At 42.9% G+C, this 22,725-nt stretch overlaps 1 protein-coding gene across 1 annotated transcript in view; it reads left to right on the top strand.

Annotated features, from left to right (window-relative positions):
- The first annotated feature begins 1,560 nt into the window (after positions 1-1,560).
- Positions 1,561-22,725, top strand: part of LOC143775586 (cysteine repeat modular protein 2-like) — a 422,741-nt gene continuing 401,576 nt past the window's right edge. Inside the window, exons 1-2 of the mRNA XM_077263910.1 lie at positions 1,561-1,818; positions 14,108-14,311. Of these exons, the coding sequence (XP_077120025.1) occupies positions 1,635-1,818; positions 14,108-14,311 (388 nt within the window). The 5' untranslated portion in view covers positions 1,561-1,634. The remainder of the gene's footprint in view (positions 1,819-14,107; positions 14,312-22,725) is intronic.

Here is a 22,725-nt window from a genome sequence, read left to right as displayed (position 1 = left end):
TATCGCTCAACACTAGCTATGAAACTAAGGCTGTATCTAAACCAGACTATACAGTTACTTACTGTGCTCCTCTAAATGCTCCATCTGCTCTTCTCTTCTTCTTTTCTCAATAGCAAAATGAAACATCTGATTAACTAAAATGTTTTACAATTTTGCACATTATTAATATCACAGTGACCCACATCATGGAAAATTTTTGACATGTGTAAGCATTTTGGAATTTACAGTGCCTTGAAAAATATTCATACCCTGTGAACTTTTCCACATTTTTTCATGTTACATCCACAACTGAAATGTATTTTATGGGGATTTTATTTGATATACCAACACAAAGTATCAAGCATTTGCAAAGTGTAAAGGAAATGGTACATGGTTTTCTAATTATTTTAAAACTATAAATCTGGAAATTGTGACATGCATTTGTTTTCGGCCCCTAAATAAAATCCTGAGTGACCAATTGCCTCTAGAAGTCACATAATTAGTAAATTGGTTCCACCTGTGTGAAATTTATTTTCAGTATAACTACAGCTGTTCTGTGAAGGCCTCAGAGGTTGGTTTGAGAACATTAGGGATCAAACTGCATCATGAAAACCAAAGAACACACCTCTCAGGTCAGGGATAAAGTTGAGAATATGTTACAGAGCACTGTTCAATCCATCATCAAAGGCATATGGCACAATAGCAAACCTACCAAGACATGGCCGTCCACCTAATCTGAATACAAATGCATGTCACAATTTTCAAATTTATATTTTTAAAATACACATAAAACCATGAATCATTTCCTCTACGCATCACAAATACTTGCTACTTTGTGTTGGTATGGCACATAAAATTCCAATAAAATACATTTCAGTTTGTGGGTGTAACGTGAAAAATGCAGAAAAGTTCATTGGGTATGAATAGTTTTTCAAGGTACTGTATTTGCTTCTTCTCTGGTTTACCAGCTTCAGATATATATATATATATATATATATATATATATATATATATATATATATATAATGTCAGTTTACGGTAAGGACAACTTATACTTAGAGGGAGTTTGTTCATTTTTCATAAATGCTGCTTAGACAGTCAGAACAATGTTAACGAAATCTTTGATACAAGTAAAATAAAGACACATCATGGACTTTAAAAGTCAGGTTATGGCTCACAAACAACTTCTCTTTTTTTCTATTTCCTTTATATTACCTATTTTTGTTTATAAAATGTTGGATAAAAAGTTTTTCACATGAAAGAATATACTCTCTAGATCTATAATATGAGTACAGACTGTGTCAGATAACATCATTGGCAAAACTATATTGGTAGTCAGAGAGTAATGGCTTCCTTGTGGATAATGCACCTGGATCAACCACCTATAGAACAAATAGATACCACAGACACAGCTCTTCCACTACTACAAGTAGCTCAGTTAACCAGAGGCTAAAGGACATTTTTTCCTGCCCATACTGCTCTCCTTCAATAATTCTGGAATTTGATCTGCGGGAAAGTGGATAGAAACCGGTTTGACTAGTCTGTGACTCTAATTTCATGTTGCAATTCATTCAAGGAAACTCTCTCTCCCTGCTCATTGTCAGGGTGCACCTGTTGGATAGCAGACACTTTGCAGGGAGAGTCTGCCCCGAGAAATGGAGCTGAAAAAATCAACAGTATACAGCTCTATGCTGCTTCTTTTGCAAGTTTGTGGCCTCTTGTCGGCCATGATGTGTCCCAATGGTCAGTTTGCACTTAACGCTCAGTGTGTGAACTGCCACTCTAACTGTGAGGAATGCAGTGGGCAGGAGCCCTATGAATGCACCCAGTGTGGCATGGGTAAGTAACAGTGTGTGACTGGTAACTGTAATTGATGTTAAATTGCTCACATAACCTTTTATGTTTACATCCGGACAGAACTTTTCTGATAAGTTTTAGCTTGTTTGTATGGATGCTGCGACACCTCACAAAGTTGGAAGCAAGTGCAACAAATGCATCATGTGTTTATAGGGCCAATCTACTAAGTGCAGTAGGAACAAACCCACTGGTAAAAACACAAAATAATTAAAATAAAATTGGCTTAATGTGATTTGCTATATTACATTCTAGACAATCCAAAATAACCCATGTGATCACAGTAAAGGACTTTTCTTGTTAATATAGTAACATAGTAATATAGTAATATAGTGGTAGTAATATAGTAGTAATATAGTGGCTACAGATTTTTCCACTCTGTTTATTAATAAACGTTTGTTTATTTTTTTACATTGATGTGAATATGGATATTTGTGTTATTCTCCTTCTTATATCATATTTGTGAGTGTAAACTCTAATCTACATTCAGATGTCGATGTAGGACCATGATGCACGGTCCGGCCACGGGTCTCCTGACCTGAACTCGTATATTCCTGCAAGGTTAGCAAATTTGGGTCAGGAGGACCGCTGCCAGTCCATGCATCTCAGTCTGTACTACACAGACTGTTTTACATGGATTTCTGATTGAGGAGTTAGACTGGCATTTGGCTCAGGATTTTGAAGCTTTATTAGTGCTAATTTGTAATTGTTCATGCTAGTTTACACCCAGGTAGAGTTTTTTTCTTCTTAATATTGTGGGGAACGGATATATTAAAAAACCCTGATAATCTGATAATTATCATATCTCATATTCTGATGTAAATCGATGTCAATTGGTCATCGGTTTGTCAGTTCATTCAGTTAAATTGTAAAGCAAAAAAAAAAAATGACTGCTAGAACTGCAAGTATGACCCCAGGTCATGCATCTTGACGTAACTGAAGAAGGTGTTATGGAAAAGTATATATACATAAAGTGTGGCAATATGTTGATATTTCCACAGTAACATGTTTGTATGACTTTACACTTTGTCAGGGGGTGATCATGAGCAGCTTGCAAATCAGGCTAGGTTCATATTTACATTAGTAGTATGTGCTGGGTAACCGCCTGGCATATACATCAAGCCATAGGCCCAAAAGAGTGTCATTTTGGTCTAAATCAGGCTAGTATGGATCGGTATACTTTTTTGAAAAAAACTGTAGGGAATAGTAGTCTGCTTCACTTCCATATTCAGATATGTGTATCATAATATGTTTACATTTGGGATCATTGGGTAAAATACACCTGTATGATCTGAGCATAAATTTGGAGATTTAGTTAATGGTGTTGTTTGACCTCTAAACAAAATTTACAAACTGCAGAGATGGCTTCAAAATCTAGAAAAAAAAATCTAATTCTGGATAGGATATTCAAGATGCTGACAATTCCGCGCTCCTCCAAAATCAGGAAAGGGAATCACAGAGTTCAGAAGAGTTGCATATTGAATTGGACATCCACGAAACGCGTAGTTTTATAGCTCTGAATAAAGTATGCAACTCTTCTGAACTCTGTGATTCCCTTGCCTGATTTTTGAGGAGTGCGGAATTGTCAGCATCTTAAATATCCTATCCAGAATTTCTTGAAGATCCTGCAGCCCTCTTATCATACTTACTATATGTGTTGTGCATACTCACAACGTGTGTAGGTGAGAATTTTAGCTTACAGTAAACTAATTGTTATTTTGGTAACTGCGCTATTGTGCCCCTCTCTTTCTAGGAAAAAAAATTAGGCATACCCACTTAATCTAATTCCGGGGCTTTACTAGTTTGCACGAGGAAAGGAAGTGATGACGCAACAACCCATTCTTTTGTCTTCCTGTGATTGGCTCCAGTAGGTGGGTGACTGTAAAGGCATGATCAGAGCACATCTTATGTGCATCTATATTTGATCCTTATTGCAAATTTTGGTCATACTTGGTGTAGATTTGCCCAGCGAAATCACTGCAGACATTTGGCTTTTAAGGAATCTGGCAGTAAGATCAACCCCTCCAAACGTCAAACCACATTTATGGACATGTATAAGATGTATATACACTGGCGCTTAGTCACCTGGAAGGATAAGATGGAGGGCCACGAAAGCTGCAGGTGGTTAAAACAGGTTCTGTGCAAGACTCTGTTGAAAAAATAATAAACTAAATAATAATACTATTAACCACCACGCTAAAAAGAAGCTGAAATGTCGCTGTACTTACTTATAATACAGCTGTTGTCTGTGTTGTGTGGGGATCCTTGTGCATAAAGGGGTACACCCGGTTATATTGTGTTACTGCAAGGTGAAATAAACAGAATAACGATATATTACTTGGACCCTGCAAATTTATTTAACAGGGGTGTCGGTTGAATGCACTAAGGCTACGTTCACATTTGCGTTGTGCGCCGCAGCGTCGGCGCCGCAACGCACAACGCAAACAAAAACGCAGCAAAACGCATGCACAACGCTGCGTTTTGCGCCGCATGCGTCCTTTTTTTCATTGATTTTGGACGCAGCAAAAATGCAACTTGCTGCGTCCTCTGCGCCCGGACGCGGGCGCCGCAGGGACGCATGCGGCGCAAAACGCAAGTGCGACGCATGTCCATGCGCCCCCATGTTAAATATAGGGGCGCATGACGCATGCGGCGACGCTGCGGCGCCTGACGCTGCGGCGCCGACCGCAAATGTGAACATAGCCTTACTCTTTTTGAGAGGCTGTACAAACTGCACCTGAGGTGTTCCTACACTCACCGGCCACTTTATTAGGTACACCATGCTAGTAACGGGTTGGACCCCCTTTTGCCTTCAGAACTGCCTCAATTCTTCGTGGCATAGATTCAACAAGGTGCTGGAAGCATTCCTCAGAGATTTTGGTCCATATTGACATGATGGCATCACACAGTTGCCGCAGATTTGTCGGCTGCACATCCCAAAGATGCTCCATACAAGGCAGGATGGATCCATGCTTTCATGTTGTTTACGCCAAATTCTGACCCTACCATCCGAATGTCGCAGCAGAAATCGAGACTCATCAGACCAAGCAACGTTTTTCCAATCTTCTACTGTCCAATTTCGATGAGCTTGTACAAATTGTAGCCTCAGTTTCCTGTTCTTAGCTGAAAGGAGTGGTACCCGGTGTGGTCTTCTGCTGCTGTAGCCCATCTGCCTCAAAGTTCGACGCACTGTGCGTTCAGAGATGCTCTTAGGCCTACCTTGGTTGTAACGGGTGGCGATTTGAGTCACTGTTGCCTTTCTATCAGCTCGAACCAGTCTGCCCATTCTCCTCTGACCTCTGGCATCAACAAGGCATTTCCGCCCACAGAACTGCCGCTCACTGGATTTTTTTTCTTTTTCGGACCATTCTCTGTAAACCCTAGAGATGGTTGTGCGTGAAAATCCCAGTAGATCAGCAGTTTCTGAAATACTCAGACCAGCCCTTCTGGCACCAACAACCATGCCACGTTCAAAGGCACTCAAATCACCTTTCTTCCCCATACTGATGCTCGGTTTGAACTGCAGGAGATTGTCTTGACCATGTCTACATGCCTAAATGCACTGAGTTGCCGCCATGTGATTGGCTGATTAGAAATTAAGTGTTAACAAGAAGTTGGACAGGTGTACCTAATAAAGTGGCCAGTGAGTGTATGTGGGTATAAAGGTTTCTTGTTTTCTTTTTTTCACAGTGTGGTAAACCAATACTAGAAGGTAAAATGAGCAAAAAAAGCAAACAAAAAAAAAAAAAAAAAAATGATGTGTTATTTAGAATGTCCAAATGGGTTAACAAGGATTAAACAGGGGTGTTAATTAGATCCACTTACTCCTTTTATACACCTGTATAGGATGCACCTGAAGTGTTCCTGTGTGAGCTTTGGTGTTTTTTTCCTTTTCACCAGTGTGGTAAACTGATACTAATAAATAGATAAATAAGATAAGGGTAGAGCGGTATAGCAAGCGGCACTCTAGGTCAATGAGAGCCACGATAATTACACTGGTGTTAATGAACATCAACGGGCACTCACCATATCCTGCGTAGAAGGCTACCTGCGATAAAGATGGTAAGGTGATGCGCAGGATGCAGTGCCGATTGTACCGCTCCCTCTGCTTGATGGATTATGGTGCAGTCAGTGCCTGGGGCTGAGATTCCTGGACGGTAACGTCCCAGTGAGAGGCAGGAAGGCACCAGCACCTCGCGTGCTCCGGCCGGAAGCAAACGCTGAGGACGCGGAGCTAGTGTGACATCACAAAAAGCAGGGACAGGTGCGCGAGAGAGACAAGCTGCCAACGCGTTTCGAGGGGTGGCTCCCCTCTTCGTCAGGGCTATGTCTCCGTTGTGGATACCCGTGCCTAGGGGAATCTCAGCACCAGGCTTGCAGGGTCCAAGTAATATATCGTTATTCTGTTTATTTCACCTTGCAGTAACCCAATATAACCGGGTGTACCCCTTTATGCACAAGGATCCCCACACAACACAGAAACAGCTGTATTATAAGTAAGTACAGTGACATTTCAGCTTCTTTTTAGCGTGGTGGTTAATAGTATTATTATTTATGGACATGCATATGTGAGCAGCAGCCAGGGCCGTAGTCATGGCCCGCAACAGATACGTGGTTTAGCATGCCCTGGCCACCCGTACAAATACAGAGTCCCACTGTTTCACTTGCCTGGTTCTAAGGGTCCTCTCTGAGTCGCAGAGAAACGTATTCCTTCACTTTAGTGCATAAAGAGACAGAGTCCAGTTCCAACTTTAAATAAACAACTTTACTTGTTTCCATACGCAGCACATCCAGATCAGTTACAGCATAGACATAGGATTCCACACAGTACATATCCTTCACTCTCCCTGTGCTACTGCTCACATCTCTGGGGCTGTTCCTGAGTCGTACCGTCTCACTCGGTACCACAGTGTCTTCCCTGTATGGCTTAACAACTTTCAGGGGTTCCTCTGTCCATTTTGCTCCAGACATAAGAGCATCTGCCCACATAGAAAGCTGCCACATCTTGGAGTGACTTCTGATTCTATTCTGCTGTGACTTCTGCGGTAGCCTTCTCCTGTATCTTCTGGCCACTATAGACCCTGGATGGCTGGGCTCCTAGCTTCACAATGTTGCGGGGTCACTATGCTGTCCCAGTGCTCTAAAGCCCATCCGGACTGTTTGGGCTCCCTGGCCTCACTGCCCACAATCCGGAAATGTTGCTAGCTTACCCACAGTGGCCCCTCCTATCTTAACTATGTATCCTAAGGTACCCCATCTAGTGTCGTAATTGAGATACTGCACTTTCCCTAAGTATACATTAAACAACACATGACATAAACAGTTTATATAAAAACAGAGTAACATATTCAAAACCGGGACCAGTAATAATAATGTCCCTGTAACCCGATTACATTCCCCCTTCCTTCAATAATGGTCATCCCCGACCAATCGCGCTTAAAACTTTATTATATACAACGTAATACTTGTACAGGAAGGCAATTGAAGTAAAGATATATGGCTCACCGCGAGCAAAGTCTTTTTTTTTTTTTAAAACACATAAGAGTCCCTTTTCTCTGAAGAGGGCCTGACACACAGTCCTCCACGCCCCAGTCCCGTCCTCGAGACCCGAACAAGAAAAACCAATTGGACCTATCTGATAGGTCCTCAGTCCTTGGGGAGGGTGTTCCCTAGGGTGCCAAGGAAAAATGAACTTTGCAAATTGGTGAGTCTAACCCCTCAAATTTGTTCCTTTTGGCATAAGGAATCACCATGTAAAATATGCTGACATTAAATTTAGATTTACCACTTGTTCAAGGCATGTGAATTATTCCATGTTTCTTATTTTCCACAATATTGTACACACAATAACCACTCAGTTTGTCATCATATCTTTAACTGGATATACTATTTATAATTAAAAAAACATAGAATGGCAGTAAGCATTCTAATACAGTAAAATATGCATTACACAATTATGTACATTGTACATGTATAAGTACTTAGTAGCAGTGTAGCAGTCAGTTCAGTTTTTCACGTAAATTTAATTAATCTGATTGGTAAACGGCATAATATACCATACATAAAGCAGGATATTCATGACTAAAAATACTAAACAAACATTTAAAACTGCAATATGATGTGCCATTAAGCAACCAGTAAATGATAACTAATCTTAAAAAAAGAAAATGATAAAATATCTATGACCAAAAAGGAACAAAATTAGCAGGTAAGACCTTCAAAAACTTGCTACTTAATTTTTACCATGCATTTCCTTGGCACCCTAGTGTTCCCCCCTTTCTTTTGTCCATAGCACTGCCCTTTCTTTGCATGTGCACTGCCTGTAACTGGAGCACAGTCTGTTGCAACAGCCGCACACGTTTCGTTCCTAGTCCAAGGGCATAGTCCTGTCATCCAGCAGGGAAAGAACAACAGGTACAACAAAACAAAAAGGCAAAGTAAACATTTTCTCCTGGCCGTACCGACCTCATTGCACCTGACTCTGGGGGTACCTCAGGGCGGGACACGGAACAGTCCTGCTTCATTTTTTTTCCTATAGTGCAACAAGCACAACTCTCTCCTTTTAGCAGAAATGTTTATACTTCATCGGCACACATCCCATGCCGCATTGTCCTCCTTTGAGCCCCATGCCCGGGTTTGGGCCAAAGATGACTCTACAGCCACAAGAGACGAGAAATGCCAAGGCAGAACAGAGACAGAGTTTGATGAAGCAGTGGCCCGGGAACAGGGGGCTGACTGGGCCTGCTCCGGGGCCGTACACAGCTCCAGATCATCATTCTGGTACAGGGTGACAGCCACCGTGAAATATCCCTGTGGGTTGTCCTCTTTAAAAAAGGAAACTCAATCCCCTTCTTCCAGGGGCCTTCCAAATTTGACAGAGGCGGCATTGACATAGACCTTGTCGTTAGTACCTTCCTCTCGTATGAAGCCATACCCATGATCAATGTCCGTGTAGACTAGCTGTCCCTGAGTGCGACGCCCGGCCATAGTGCCCCTCCATGTCGGCATAGCTCCACCCAGACCTCTTTCTCATGCTGCTTATTTCCCTCATTAACTCCCACAATCCAGGCGGCCTGCCCAGGGGATGGGAAGGGACCCTCCATCTGTGGATGGGAACGGGACTGGCTGTTACTAGACATGTGTCTAGTCTCCTGGGTTTGGTGAGCGGGAGTCAGGATGAGAGGCCTGTGACCGCTACGCAGGGGCTCGCCCCCGGGACAGGAAGCCAAGTGACAGACGGGGCTTCCGGGGTGAGGGGCCGAGGCGTGGACCAGCCTGCCAGGATCAAGGGCCAAGGTGCACTCACCACCTTCTGTTCCAGCATCCTGACAGCGCCCGTCCCATGTCCGCTGAATTTCTCTGCCAATACAGCTGTGCACTCCTGCTCCCGATGTTGAAGTTCCAGCTCAGCCTTCATTTCCAGCACTGGCTCCTCCAGGGCGGTTGTTGTTTCCAGTTCCCAATGACATTGAAGCACTGGCCTCGGGTGAAGAGATTCCAGGTCCCAAGGATGATGTTCCAGCTCCGGCAGCCGCCGGCAGCTCTCCTCCGCAGGTACAGGGAATCGGTCCATCTGGAATTCATTGGCGACTCCCTTCTGTTGTCTGCTCCTCTTCTTTCTGCCACTGCAACTCGACGTGGCCTATCCTGCCATGACAATGGGTGCAAGAGTGGTCCATCACTGCCAGTGCCATGTCTCGCAATGACAACACGCAGCTGCACCTGGGGTTTTCTTCTGGGCCTCACATGTTCTAAGGTGGGGTCGCTTCTGTCCACTCCACCCATTTCACTGCAATCTGTTGTAAGGGGCAAGGCCTTCTTCTCATACTCGCCCACCATGGGCAGACTAGGCTATGCTGTCAGCTTGATTTTCTCACCATCTCTGGGTCAGGACCCCATTTAGGAGTGGGATCAAATTTGTCATTCTCCACTTTGGCACCATTTTCCACCATCTTTAGAGTCACCATCTTGGTCACAAATACAGTGTCAGTCACATCCAGGGTTTCAGTCACATCCGATATACTAGTCATATCCAGGGTATCAGCACCTTCATTTTTCACGGCATCCCCGCATTGCAAGGATGCAGGATCCTGCCAACTAGGCCAAGTGTGAGCAGCAGCCAGGGCCGTATTCATGGCTGGCACAGATGTCTGCTTTTGCGTGCCCTGGCCACTTGTACCACATACACACAGTTCCACTTGCCTAGTTCTCAGGGTCCTCTCAGAGTCGCAGAGAAACTTCTTCCTTCACTTTAGTGCATAAAGAGACAGAGTCCAGTTCCAACTTTAAATGAACAACTTTACTTGTTTCCATATGCAGCACTTCCAGATAAGTTACAGCATTGACATGGGATTCCACAAAGTACACATCCTTCACTCTCCCTGTGCTCCTCCTCACGTCTCCGGGGATGCTCTCGGGTCATACCATCTCATTTGGTACTGCAGCCTGTATGGCTTAACTACTTTCAGGGGTTCCCCTGTCTGTTTCACACAGACATAATTGCATCTGACCATGTAGAAAGCTGTCACATCTTGGAGCGACCTGCTATTCTATTCTGCTGTGACTTCTGCGGTAGCCTTCTCCTGAAGCTTCTGGCCACTATAGACCCTGGATGGCTGAGATCCTTGCTTCACAACGTTTTGGGGTAACTATGCTGTCCCAGGGCTCTAAAGCCTGTCCAGACTGTTTGAGCTCCCTGGCCCCACTACCCACAATCAGGAAATGTTCATAGCTTACCCACAGTGGCCTATCTTAACTATGTATCCTAAGGTACCCCATCTAGTGTCCTAATTGAGGTACTGCACTTTCCCTAAGTATCAGTATACATTCAACAGCACATGAGAAAAACGGTTTATATAAAGACAGAGTAACACATTTAAAATCGGGATGAGTAATAATAAAGTCCTTGTAACCCCCTTACACATATATGGGTCTTTGAAAACTAAATCTATCAACAACTTTATAATTTATATTTGTTGCTGCATTCTCAGGAAATTAAGACGTTAATTCATTTGAAAATGGAGCATTAAGTGCTTTTGGCATGACAGAGCAATTCCTGAGCCTCTGACTCCCAAGATTGTTTTCTGGCCTTTCACCAGCTTCTTTAGCTTGATTGATAGCTTACTATCTGATTTAGTTGACTGGCACATGATGCCAGAAAGATATTGAGCTATCAATCAAGCCACAAAGGTAGGTCATGCTGTAGGAAACAAATTCAGATGGCAAAAGTGTGGGAACTGTTCTGTCATACTCAGAGCACGTAATGGCTCACTTGCCTATGAAGTAAAATATGGTTTTCTTGAAAATGCAGTCACAGACAGAAGGTATAAAGCTGTCAATGGATTTACATTCTAAAGACCTGCATGCCCTGGTTTAGAGGGGGCTGACCTTACTGACAGATTCCTTTAATACAGTTGAGCTCCCTCAGCAACAGCCAGCATCCATGTCAGTACCAATCCTTGCGATTTAATCCTCTAGATGCTGTGGTCAATAGCAAAAGGAGAATTTAGATGATTCATAGAAGAAGGGGGCTTCCTCTTTTACCCCACTGATCCTGTTAGACACGATCATGGTGTGCAATTGTTTGCTAGCTTTGGTGGCCTATTAGGCCCAGCCATAAGTAGGAGCTAGCATTCCCCCATAAATCGATGTTGAGGGAAAAATTAAAAGATTATGACTCTTGCAAGACATGGATATAAAGATGAGAGCAAAAAAATAAAATAATTGCATAGCTAATGGATTAAAGAAAGGTATATACAGTTGTGTAAAAAAAGGTTTTTGCCAATCCTGATTTCCTATTCTTTGGCTTGTTTGTCACACTTAAATATTTGAGATCACCAAACAAATTTAAATATTGGTCAAAGATAATACAAGTAAAACAAAATGCCATTTTTAAATAAAGGTCTTTATTATAAAAGGGAAAAGAAATAAAAACTTACAGGGCCCTCTGTGAAAAAGTGATTGCCCCTAAACCTGACTACTTGACTACTTGACTGTTGCACTTAAACACACTGGCTGATGACCGGATCATGCAGCTTTATATGAAAACCCATATTTACTATAATTGCCAGACCTGAAATAACAAGCACTTTTCACCTATTGTGTCCCCCATTTCCTTGTAGATTGTAAGCTTTCGAGCAGGGACCTCACTCCTAATGTCACTGTTTAAATTGTCTTAGCTTGTATTGAATTTATTGTCTGTACATGTCCCCGCTTAATTGTAAAGTGCTGCGGAATATGTTGCCGCTATATATATAAAAATTATTATTATTATTATTATTATTATTATTATTATTATTAATAATAAACCTAATAACTGGTTGGGCTACCCATATCAGCAACAACTGTAATCAAGCATTTGTGATAACTGGTCTTTTAGAACGCTCTGGAGGAATTTTGGCCCACCCATCTATGCAGAATTGTTGTAATTCAGCCACACTGGAGAATTTTCGAGCATGAACCGCCTTTTAAAAGTCATACCACAGCATCTCAATCAAATTAAGGTCAGGAATTTGACTAGGCCACTCCAAAGTCTTCATTTTGTTTTTGTTAAGCCATTAGAGTTGGACTTGCTGGTGTGTTTTGAATCACTTTCTTGATGCATTACCCAAGTGCGCTTCAGTTTAAGATCAGGAAAAGATGGCCAGATATTAACCTTCAGGATTTTTTTGGTAGACGTCATTCATGGTTCCATTTACCACAGCAAATCTTCCTGGCCTGAAGCAGCAAAAAAGCTGCAGACCGTCACACTAACGCCACCATTTTTTGATGTTGGTATGATGTTCATTTTCTGAAATGCTGTGTTACATCCAAGCCAGAGGTAATGGGACATACACCTTCCAAAAAATTCAACTTTTGTCTCATCAGTTCACAGAGTATTCTCCCAAAAGTATTGGGGATCATCAAGATGTTTTCTGACACAACTGAGGTGACCCTTTATGTTCTTATTGCTCAGCAGTTGGTTTTGACTTGGAACTCTGCCATGCAGAACATTTTGCCCAGTCTCTTTGTTATGGTGGAGTCATGAACACTGACCTCAACTGAGCAAAGCAAGCCCTCAATTTCTTTGGATGCTGTTGTGGGGTCTTTTGTGACCTCTTGGATGAGTTATCGCTTCGCTCTTGGGGTAATTTTGGTTGGCCGGCCACTCCTGAGAAGGTTCACCACTATTCCATGTTTTTGCCATTTGTAGATAATGACTCTCACTCTGGTTAGCTAGAGTCCCAAAGCTTTAGAAATAGCTTTATAACCTTTTTCAGACTAATAGATCTCAATTACTTTGTTTTTCATTTGTTCCAGAATTTCCTTGGATTGCGACGTGATATCGCAACATGATTTCTTGATTGAGAACAGGTGTGGCAGTAATCAGGCCAGTGACTAGGGAACACTTTTTCACACAGGGCCCTGTAGGTTTGGATTTCTTTTTTACTTAATAATAAAAACCTTCATTGAAAAACTACATTTTGTCTTTAGCTGTGTTATCTTTGCCTAATATTTAAATTTGGTTGTCTGAAACATCTAAGTGTGACAAACACACATAGGAAACTAGGAAAAGGGCAAACATTTTTTCATACAACTGTATCTGATAAAGGACACAGCTTAGCTATCACTCTAAAGTTCAGGAAAGAAGTGAAATTTGTACTGTTTTATTTAGCTCTAATAGAATTCACTATGTTCTGATACATTGTAACAAACCATAGATATGAGAAAGTGGACTGTAGGATGTCAGTCTTTGTAACTAAACAGCAGTGTTTGCAACTACAGCCAAGAAGCAGATTGCTTGAAAATAGTACTGATTTTAAAACTTGGGCCCTGATTCATCAAGACCAATGTTAATTCATGCCAGTCTTGGTGAGAGGGTGTTTTAGGGTAAAATCGGTGGTGTAAGGAACACGGCAGTTGGTATTGAATTTGATGAACAGTGGTCAACATGCCCAGTCCTGCCTGAGCTTCACCCACTTTGTTTGAGCTGGGTAATTTTATCCTACTGCCAAAAGTGGCAACATTTTTGTGCAGCCTAGCATTTTACAAAAATTTGGTGACTTTTCAGGGTTATTTACATGTGATCATGAGTTGATGATCACACATGTTTATGGCTTCATGTAAAATAAATCTCCGATGTAACGAGCTTTGCACCTTGACAGATTTTTATCCTCTGGACATAACCAATAAACCAAATGACAGCAAGCAGTAATCACAAAATTGATGTACATTTTTTCAAAATGTTGCTATTTTTTTCCCACTAATTTGTAATTATTATCTTTTCATTTTTAAGATCAAGATGGAATTGAGCGCTTCCTCCACCGCAGTCGCTGTAAAGTACACTGTCCTCGAGGTTTTTATCCAGAGCGTGAGACTTACAGCTGTGATTCTTGTTTACTGAACTGTGACATTTGCTCTAATGCTAATAGTTGTCAGAAATGCAAAAGCAACTACAAGCTTCAACATGGCGAGTGTTACTTAATCCAATGTCTGCCAGGTACTGTACCATACAACTTTTAAACTATTTAAGTAAAGGAATTTTCATCTGACTGTTCTAGTATCCAAATGTGCTGATTATAAAAAAGTCTTGCGTTAAAGACTTACATGAACCTCTCACATCTGCCCATTCACCTTCATTTACTGGCTGTATCTCATTGTCCCCACCTTCCCTCACCTAAAGTTCCTCAGATGTGCCCACTCTCACTACCAGTTCAAGGTTTATGCCAGTCAGTGGTAGCAGGAAGCATATCTTCTTTTAAGGCCTCATTGAGACTTCCATGATTTTTCATGTGCACAAAAAATGGTCCAAGTGTAATCAGTGTTTTGGATCTAAGTTTCATCAGTGTTTGGTCAGCGTGTCAGTTTTTTTCATCAGTGTTTTGTCTATGAGTAAGTTTTCACCAATGATTATCATGTATGGATAAAAAAAATTAAATTACAAAGCGTCTCCTATCTATTAGTGTTAAAAACGGGCAACAGGCATGGCTAGGTTAGAATGAAGTCAGGAACATAGCTGAGGTCAGGAGACAATAACAATACAGTACAACTGCACAATAACAGATAGGAGCCAGGAAAGGTGATGTCAGTATCCAGTTTCGGACTGGGATGCTAAGTTCCCACCAGTAACATTGACTTTGTGGGGGCCCACTTTTCACCTGCATACAAATACTACATTATCCTCATTTGCAAATTTACCTCTATCTCTATATAATAATAAACTGGGTAGTTTGGCTAATGAATGATGAGATGCTAATTTCTTCTGTACAGAGTGAATCAATTAAATTATGTCAAGTACTGCCCATATAGTGGGGTTGAGGGCCCAGATCTGTACAGGGACCCACCAGGGGATTCCCTTGTCACCCTATGGGTCAGTCTGAGCCTGTCAGTACCGCAGTCAATGCCAAACACCGGGAGAAGTGGTAGAGAGTCCTTGGTGGACAAGGGGAAGGTTAGTGAAGTGCATTTTGATGGTTTTTAACCAACTCCAACTGATGCAGATCATTGTCTGAAAGGGAACAACCCCTTTAATCAAGGTATGGTTGAGCAAGGGAGAGAGAGAGCCCCACTATGTGGTCATGTCTTGAAAGTTGCAATTCAACACTGATGCAATCTTTGTACTGTCTGTGGTCTTCACAGACACATAGACTTGTATTGGTACTTTTCATCCATGAAGCTGATGAAAAACAAACATGTCTCCATGATTTCTGCACAGACACGCAGTCCGCAAAATAGCACGGACATGTGAACAGTTCCATGGACTATAATGCGTACAAGTTCTGTGAAAATCACGGACAGAATACATGACTGAAAAACTGACTTGTCAAATAAGCTGAAAAGACAATAGTTCCATAGGTGAGATGTACTGTATTTTTTAAGCTTCAATCATAAGGCCAATCAGGGTCTTTGCAGTTGAATGGATTAGCAGGACCAGAACCCCCTGATGATCAAGCAGAGCGCTCATACAGCATGCTGCCTTATTATTCATCTCTTATTCTCACAGTTGTCTCTCTTCTCATACATGGATATAATGCCAGCCCAATTTTCAACCTGTTGAATCCTTTCCTGCACTAACTTGAATTACAGAAGGCAGAGTGATATGCTACAGTACATATGGTTGGGTTGTATTATCACATGTGGATGCTATGGGAGAATTCAAAGTGCTAGAGAAGAACCCACTATTACAGAACCCATTTTTTGTCCCTAACTGATCAAGCACTTTTTGTCAGAATTCAGGAGTTAAATTACTTGAAATTTTGACACATCTCAAACTTGTGCAAGTGCCGACCATCACTGCCAATTTTGTGAAAAGTGTTTGGAGGTTGGTTGCGATGGCATAGACATGTATGCTTGACAAATTCCTCATAATTTATGCCACAAAGGTAGCACAAATTACGACAAATATGCATCAATCTATTTGAGCAACTCAACAATTGTGACATTTCAAGCAGTTTTATGCTATGAAACTGCCCAGAAAAGCTAGATGAATTGGTCCCAAAGTGACTAGCATTTAGGCTCAGAGTGGCCCACAGAATAACAGGGGAATCCCCCGGTGGGCCCCTGTGTAGATCAGGGCCCCCAACCCCACTGTATGGGCAGTACTTGACATAATTCACTTGATTCACTCTGTACAGAAAAAAGCAGCATCTCATCATTCATTAACCACGCTACTCAGTTTATTATTATATAGAGATATAGGTAAATTTGTGAACCAAGGTAGTATAATATTTGCATGCAGGTGAAATGTGCCCCCCCAAAATCAATGTTACTGGTGCGCCCTTGTCACCCCAGTCCGACACTGCTAGCATTTACCCCATTACATACTAAACTGCTATGCTTACTCTGAGAAACACTGTTTATTAAATTCTCTGTATGCAAATCATCATAGTGAATGCTTGTAATACCAGTGTTGTACCAAGTACTATAAAAAGAGCTGAGATAGAGGGTGGCAGTTAGTATGTGGCTGAAACACAGCAGAGAGTGCATGTAGTTGTGGTAGGAACCACTGTTGAGAACCATGTGTCTGGGATATTGGTATTGTGCTTTGGATCTCCAGTGTCATTGATAGACCGGAGATGTACAGTAAAGCAGAACTGCTGTGGAAAGATACAGGTGCTTCTCACAAAATTAAAATATAATCAAAAAGATAATTTATTTCTGTTATTCAATACAAAAAGTGAAACTCATATATTATATAGAGTCATTGCAAACAGAGTGATCTATTTCTAGTGTTTATTTCTATTAATGTTGATGATTATGGCTTACAGCCAATGAAAACCTTAAAGACTTTATCTCAGTAAATTAGAATAATTAACAAAAAGAACATGCAAAGGCTTCCTAAGCATTTAAAAAGGTCCCTTAGTCTGTTTCAGTAGGCTCCACAATCATGGGGAAGACTGCTGACTAGACAGATGCCCAGAAGGCAGTCATTGACACACTCCACAAGGTGGGTAAGCCACAAAAGGTCATTGCTAAAGAAGCTGGCTGTTCAAAGAGTGCTGTATCTAAGCATATTAATGGAAAGTTGAGTGGAAAGAAAAAGTGTGATAGAAAAAGGTGCACAAGCAACTGGGATAACCGCAGCATTGAAAATATTGTTAAGAAAAGGCCATTCAAAAATTTGGGGGAGATTAATAAGGAGTGGACTGCTGCTGGAGTCATTGCTTCAAGAACCACCACACACAGATGTATCCAGTATATGGGTTACAAGTGTCGCATTCCTTGTGGCAAGCCACTCATGACCAATAAACAATGCCAGAAGCTTCTTACCTGGTCCAAAGAGAGAAAGAACTGGATTGTTGCTTAGTGATCCAAGGTGTTGTATTCAGATGAATGTAAATTTTGCATTTCATTTGAAAATCAAGGTCCCAGAGTCTGGAGGAAGAGTGGAGAGGCACACAACCCAAGCTGCTTGAGGTCTAGTTTAAGTTTCTGGAGCACCTGATAAGACCCTGGGGTACTCGGGCCCGGGTCCGGTGGTCGTTAAATGGGTGGTCATGGTGGCAGCGACCCGGACCATGGCCCTGGGTGTCCAAGTTAAAGGGAAGGACTTTAAAGGGGTTGTTTGTAACACCACCTGTGGTATTCAGTCAGGGATGACCGATGCTGCTTAAAGGGGTCCACTGGGGTGATAATACTGCAGCAGGGATGATATGGCTTCCCACAGGTGAAGCTTAGTCCCCAGGGCTCACTGTGTAGTAGGTAAAGATGGTAGATGGCGAAGTGCAGCAAAGAATGAGAGGACACAAGGTTGCAGTCTCTTTACCTTTTACTGGTATGATGCGGCCACAGTTCAGGGTACGGATCACAGGTACTGGTGAAATCAGGCCAGCTTGGAAGCAATTTGGAATCCCCCTAGCCAGGTGGGGTTGGAAGCCTTCCTTACTGTGCTGTGTTGTAGTCCCTTGCTGCCTAAGGCTTCACACAAGGTCCTCACTTTCTCTCTGTCCCTTTAAGTAAGACACTACAGGCAACTCGAGCCTTTTGCAGGTGTCTTTGGTTGTGACTCCAGGCTCTATATGTTGCTTTGCCTTTGGGTGTTAATGATGGACAGGCGACTTGAAATCTCCTGCCCGACGGTTTTTGCTGTGGGGCATACAGTTACCCCCACAACCTCGGACTTCTGGCCTCCGGTATTCTTGCCCTTCTGTGTGGTGGGAGCTCAGATGCAGCTCCCCTCCAGCTCTATACTTCTCCTGTGCTCCATCCTCCTTCACATTCTCCTACAGACTGCTCTGTCTTTCTCTTTCCTTCCCAGGAGCTGCACGGCCCCAGCTTTCCACTGCTCACTCCTCGCTCCTCTCAGACAGACTCTTTTGGTCTCTGTCCCCGACAGACTCCTCTGACAGACTGACTCTAACTCCTTCTCCAGCCAGAATATATAGGGACGTTCCCCTGAATCCGGGTCTCGAGCTCCCCCTTCTGGCCTGGAGGCAGAACAGTGTTGTATGGGCATGATACCTGTTAAAGGGATCTTCCTTGCTTCCAAGCATGGTATCACCTTCCCCGAGAGGAAGGCAATACCACTGTGACAACCGGACTCATGGGGTGTCACATTTCCACAATCAGTGATGGTTTGGGGAGCCATGTCATCTGCTGGTGTAGGTCCTCTATGTTCAAGACCAAAGTCAGCACACCCGTTTGCCAGGTGTTAGGGTTGGCATATTGCTCTAAATAAAAAATAAATAATAAAGTGCAATCGCAACCTGGGGTCCACCGTGCAGAGATGGAAAACTGCTGCTAGTGAACAATGATGGAACTAAACAGCGAGCGATCACTATAAGCGCACATTTCAGTAGTTCAACATTTCGGACTTTAAAATCATTTTTCAAGCTGGAGTTATAAAGTATTCTAATTTACTGAGATAATGACTTCTGAGTTTCCATTGGCTGTAAGCCATAATCATCAACATTAACAGAAACACTTGAAATAGATCACACTGTAATGACTCTATATATGAGTTTCACTTTTTGTATTGAAGAACTGAAATAAATTAACTTTTTGATGATATTCTCATTTTGTGAGAAGCACCTGTACAAGAGAGACAAGATGACAAGGGGTCAAGATGCCTGATCCCCTGTACCTACAAGTAGGGCAAGAAACCCAGAGTAGATCTCTACAAACAAGATTAGTATGAAGTTCAAGAATGGTGACTGATTATATTCAGTGTGATGCTATTTTTTTTTACTATTGTTGCCTTTTAGAGCAGTTTCTTAGAGGCAACTGTCCACTATTGGACAGTGTGAGTGCAACATCAAGGCCCAGACTGCAACAGTCTATATAATGTTATCTTTTCACCTGTGACATAACTTGCATCTTCTTTGATTCTCATAATAAATCTTGTCTTTTTCTAACTTTGATATTGATAGACTATTCTCAGGATTGTCCATCAACGTGAGATCTGCGAAATTCTGTCTCACAGAACTCATACTGTTCAGATAATTGATAGGGCTGTAGTCTTTACCCCTTCATTGTTTACCTTTGTCTGTCATTGTGTAGTGGGTGTGCTTTAGGTTGCCAAATGCCCGTAAATTTATGGAATGTCTGTTAAAATTGAGTGTTTTCTTCTGCCGTCTCTAGTGTCTGGCAGTAAAAGCACATCCGTATTTTTTTTTCTGCTGAAGCTTAGTACTGCACATGCGCAAGCTGTTTGCTTGTATTCCTGGCTTCTAATAGAGGAGGGCAGGTCGGACGAAGCCTGAAAGAGGCAGGACAGGAGGCAGTTGTAAATACAAATATCAATTCCAAACAGAACAGGTGTGAACAGGTGCATACAAAGAGTAGACATCTCCATATATAACGAACAAATAAAGTTGCACTCTGTAACACTATAGCATGAAATCATGAAATATATGAATTCATATGTTTCATGTTTGAAGAGCGCCCCCAGACGCAGGGCTGCGGGGTACTCGATCCCGGATCTCTCAGTCTCAGTCCTGGGGTTGTCACGATGGCTAGACCCGGTCCGTGACCCTGCTAAGGGGCGTCCAATGAAAGGTGTGATGATGGTGCGTGGTGCAAGGTGCGATGAATAACGAGGACACAGGGTTGCAGTCTCTTTACCTCTTTACTGAAGGCTTCAGGGTCCGGAATCCAGAGTACTGCTAACAGGGCTGGCTGAGACCAGCCGGTCCGAAGGCACATCCAGAGTTTCCTTTGCAAGTGGAAATCAATGCCTACCTTCTAGCGCCTGTGTGTTGTAGTACCTCCCTGCTGAGCACCACGGGATAGTCCTCACAACTGTTGTGTCTGTTTCTGATGTTCTTTCTCACAACTCGTATCTGTTCTGATGTTCTTCTCCGTCCCCCAGATGATATGGCTAGGACGCACCCGTATGACGGGTAGGCCTGGAGTTCTTCCGGGACCCTAGCGTCACCCCTCTCCCACAATTGCCCCCTATGTCTGCTTAGGTGATTTAGGTGAGACAGCCAACCTAAAGTCAACTGCCCTGCCGCTGTTTGAAGTACTGCTTGGAGCCCAATACTTCCTCGGCGTTCCGGCCACCGGCTACGCGCCTCAGTAGGATGTTGCCACGATCTTAAGGCACGACTCCTACTGGTTTATCTCCTTTTTGCTGCGATCTCGTTTCTCACTTCTCCACAATAAACCTTGCTTCGTTTCCTTTCTTAGGATGCCACCGCATTCAAGTGCAGGCGCGGTTCCGTAATGTTCTGTCCTGTTCGCTAGGTCACTGTCAGGATCCCACCCCTGACAGGGACCCCCCTGAATCTTCCCCTGCAACATCCTCTGCCACACGATGTTGCCTGGATCCAACCCAGTCAGCTTCTGGCTAACTTCCTATCCAGCCCCCAGTTTTACCAGATTGTGAGGAGTGGCCTAATACATAGAACCCTTTGCTCCCCCTGGTGGCCAGAGTGTGAAGTGTAATGTGTGACTCTGATACCTGGTCAGGTGAACTCCTTTAGTGCATCAGACGTACCATCACTCCCCTTAGTGGCGGAGCGTCAGTACTGCAACGACCAGGTCTCTGGGGCGCTGCACTTACATGCTATAGCATTACAGACTGCAACTTTATATGTTAGAAGGCAGTTGTAGGAGTCAATCTGGCCTTGAGTCAATCAGTGGTAAGCACAGACTTCTTCCCGCGCTTACCGTTTGCACCGCCCAGATCCACCTTTCCTCCTCTGCCTTCCTCCCACAACACAGAAGACACCACCACCACCACTGGCCATCTTCTCTTCTGTGGCTCCCTCTTTGGCAGCTCTCTCTGGTAGCTCCAAGGCCCACTCCGCATCTCCGACGGCTCCGTCTCCGATCTGACGACGCACCTATGTGAACTGCTCCCCCGGACTTGCCCTGGCTCTTATCCTCCAACAGCTTGTCTCCACTGCAGACAATCCACTGGGAAACTCCTTCCACAGACAGAACAAAAGGAATTGAAAGAGCAATTCATCGCTTTGAGGGCAGCCGTGCAGAAATTTGCCGAATCTCATGAACTCGTGGTAGACTCTGACAGAACCTCTAGCCCACCCGGGTTAGGTAAACCAGAAAGGCAGACCTCTCTAACACGGTAAATCACCATAAGGAAAGATTTTAAGATCCTTGGACAGATTGGGGAGGGCAAACAGAAGAAACTGTCTTTTATAAACTTGTTGCACCAGATTGATGCATGATTGCAGAAAGCTTACCAGTCAAATGAGATCGTCGAGGGGGTGGTAAAAGATATCAACCCAGTACTGAATGTCCAAAATATGCTGGAAATGAAAAGTCACTTGACATTACCACATCTGAAGATGATTTTAAAGGGGCACTATAAAGAGGAAAGCACTTCAGAACTGTTCCACCAACTCACTAATATCTCACTGGACCATAAGAAGTCTCATCAAAGTTTCTTGTTCAGAGCAATTGAACTTAAGGAAAGACTGTTATTTGCATCCTGTGATGCAGAGGCGGAGGAAAAGTTTGATGCCGGGTTAGTCAAGAAGAAGTTTTTGAGATCTTAGGAACAAGGTTAATCAGCAAAGATATCAAGTTGCAGATGAAACCGTAACTAGAAGGTCCTGACATTCTGGATGAAATCTCAATTGAAAAGATGAATCAGGCGGCCAGGTTGGAGTAAGAGAGTGAGCAGAAATGAAAGAAAGGCTCTGCTTCCAAAACTACCAAAGTAAATCAGTTGAAGTTGGAGACCCCTAGCTGTCAGTCAGACGATCATCCTGGAGACTCTCCAACAGCACTACCGAGAGTGAACCACAAATCTCCAGTGAAAGAGAAAACAGCTGGCACTGACTGAGAAGAGGTAATCGGAAAACTCTGAGCTGAGTTTACAGAGGTAAAGAGGTTGATTCACACCAGGCCAGAGCCCAGACCATTTAGACTCAGGGGTAGGTTCCAAAATTGAATATATCCTGCTTGTGAGCCTTGCCGGACATCAAAGTCTAGAGTGCTGCCTGT

The sequence above is a fragment of the Ranitomeya variabilis genome, chromosome 5 (assembly GCF_051348905.1).
Source record: "Ranitomeya variabilis isolate aRanVar5 chromosome 5, aRanVar5.hap1, whole genome shotgun sequence".
NCBI lineage: Eukaryota > Metazoa > Chordata > Amphibia > Anura > Dendrobatidae > Ranitomeya > Ranitomeya variabilis.
Note: the sequence above shows the minus strand (reverse complement) of the source record. Positions and strands in the feature narration are given on the sequence as shown.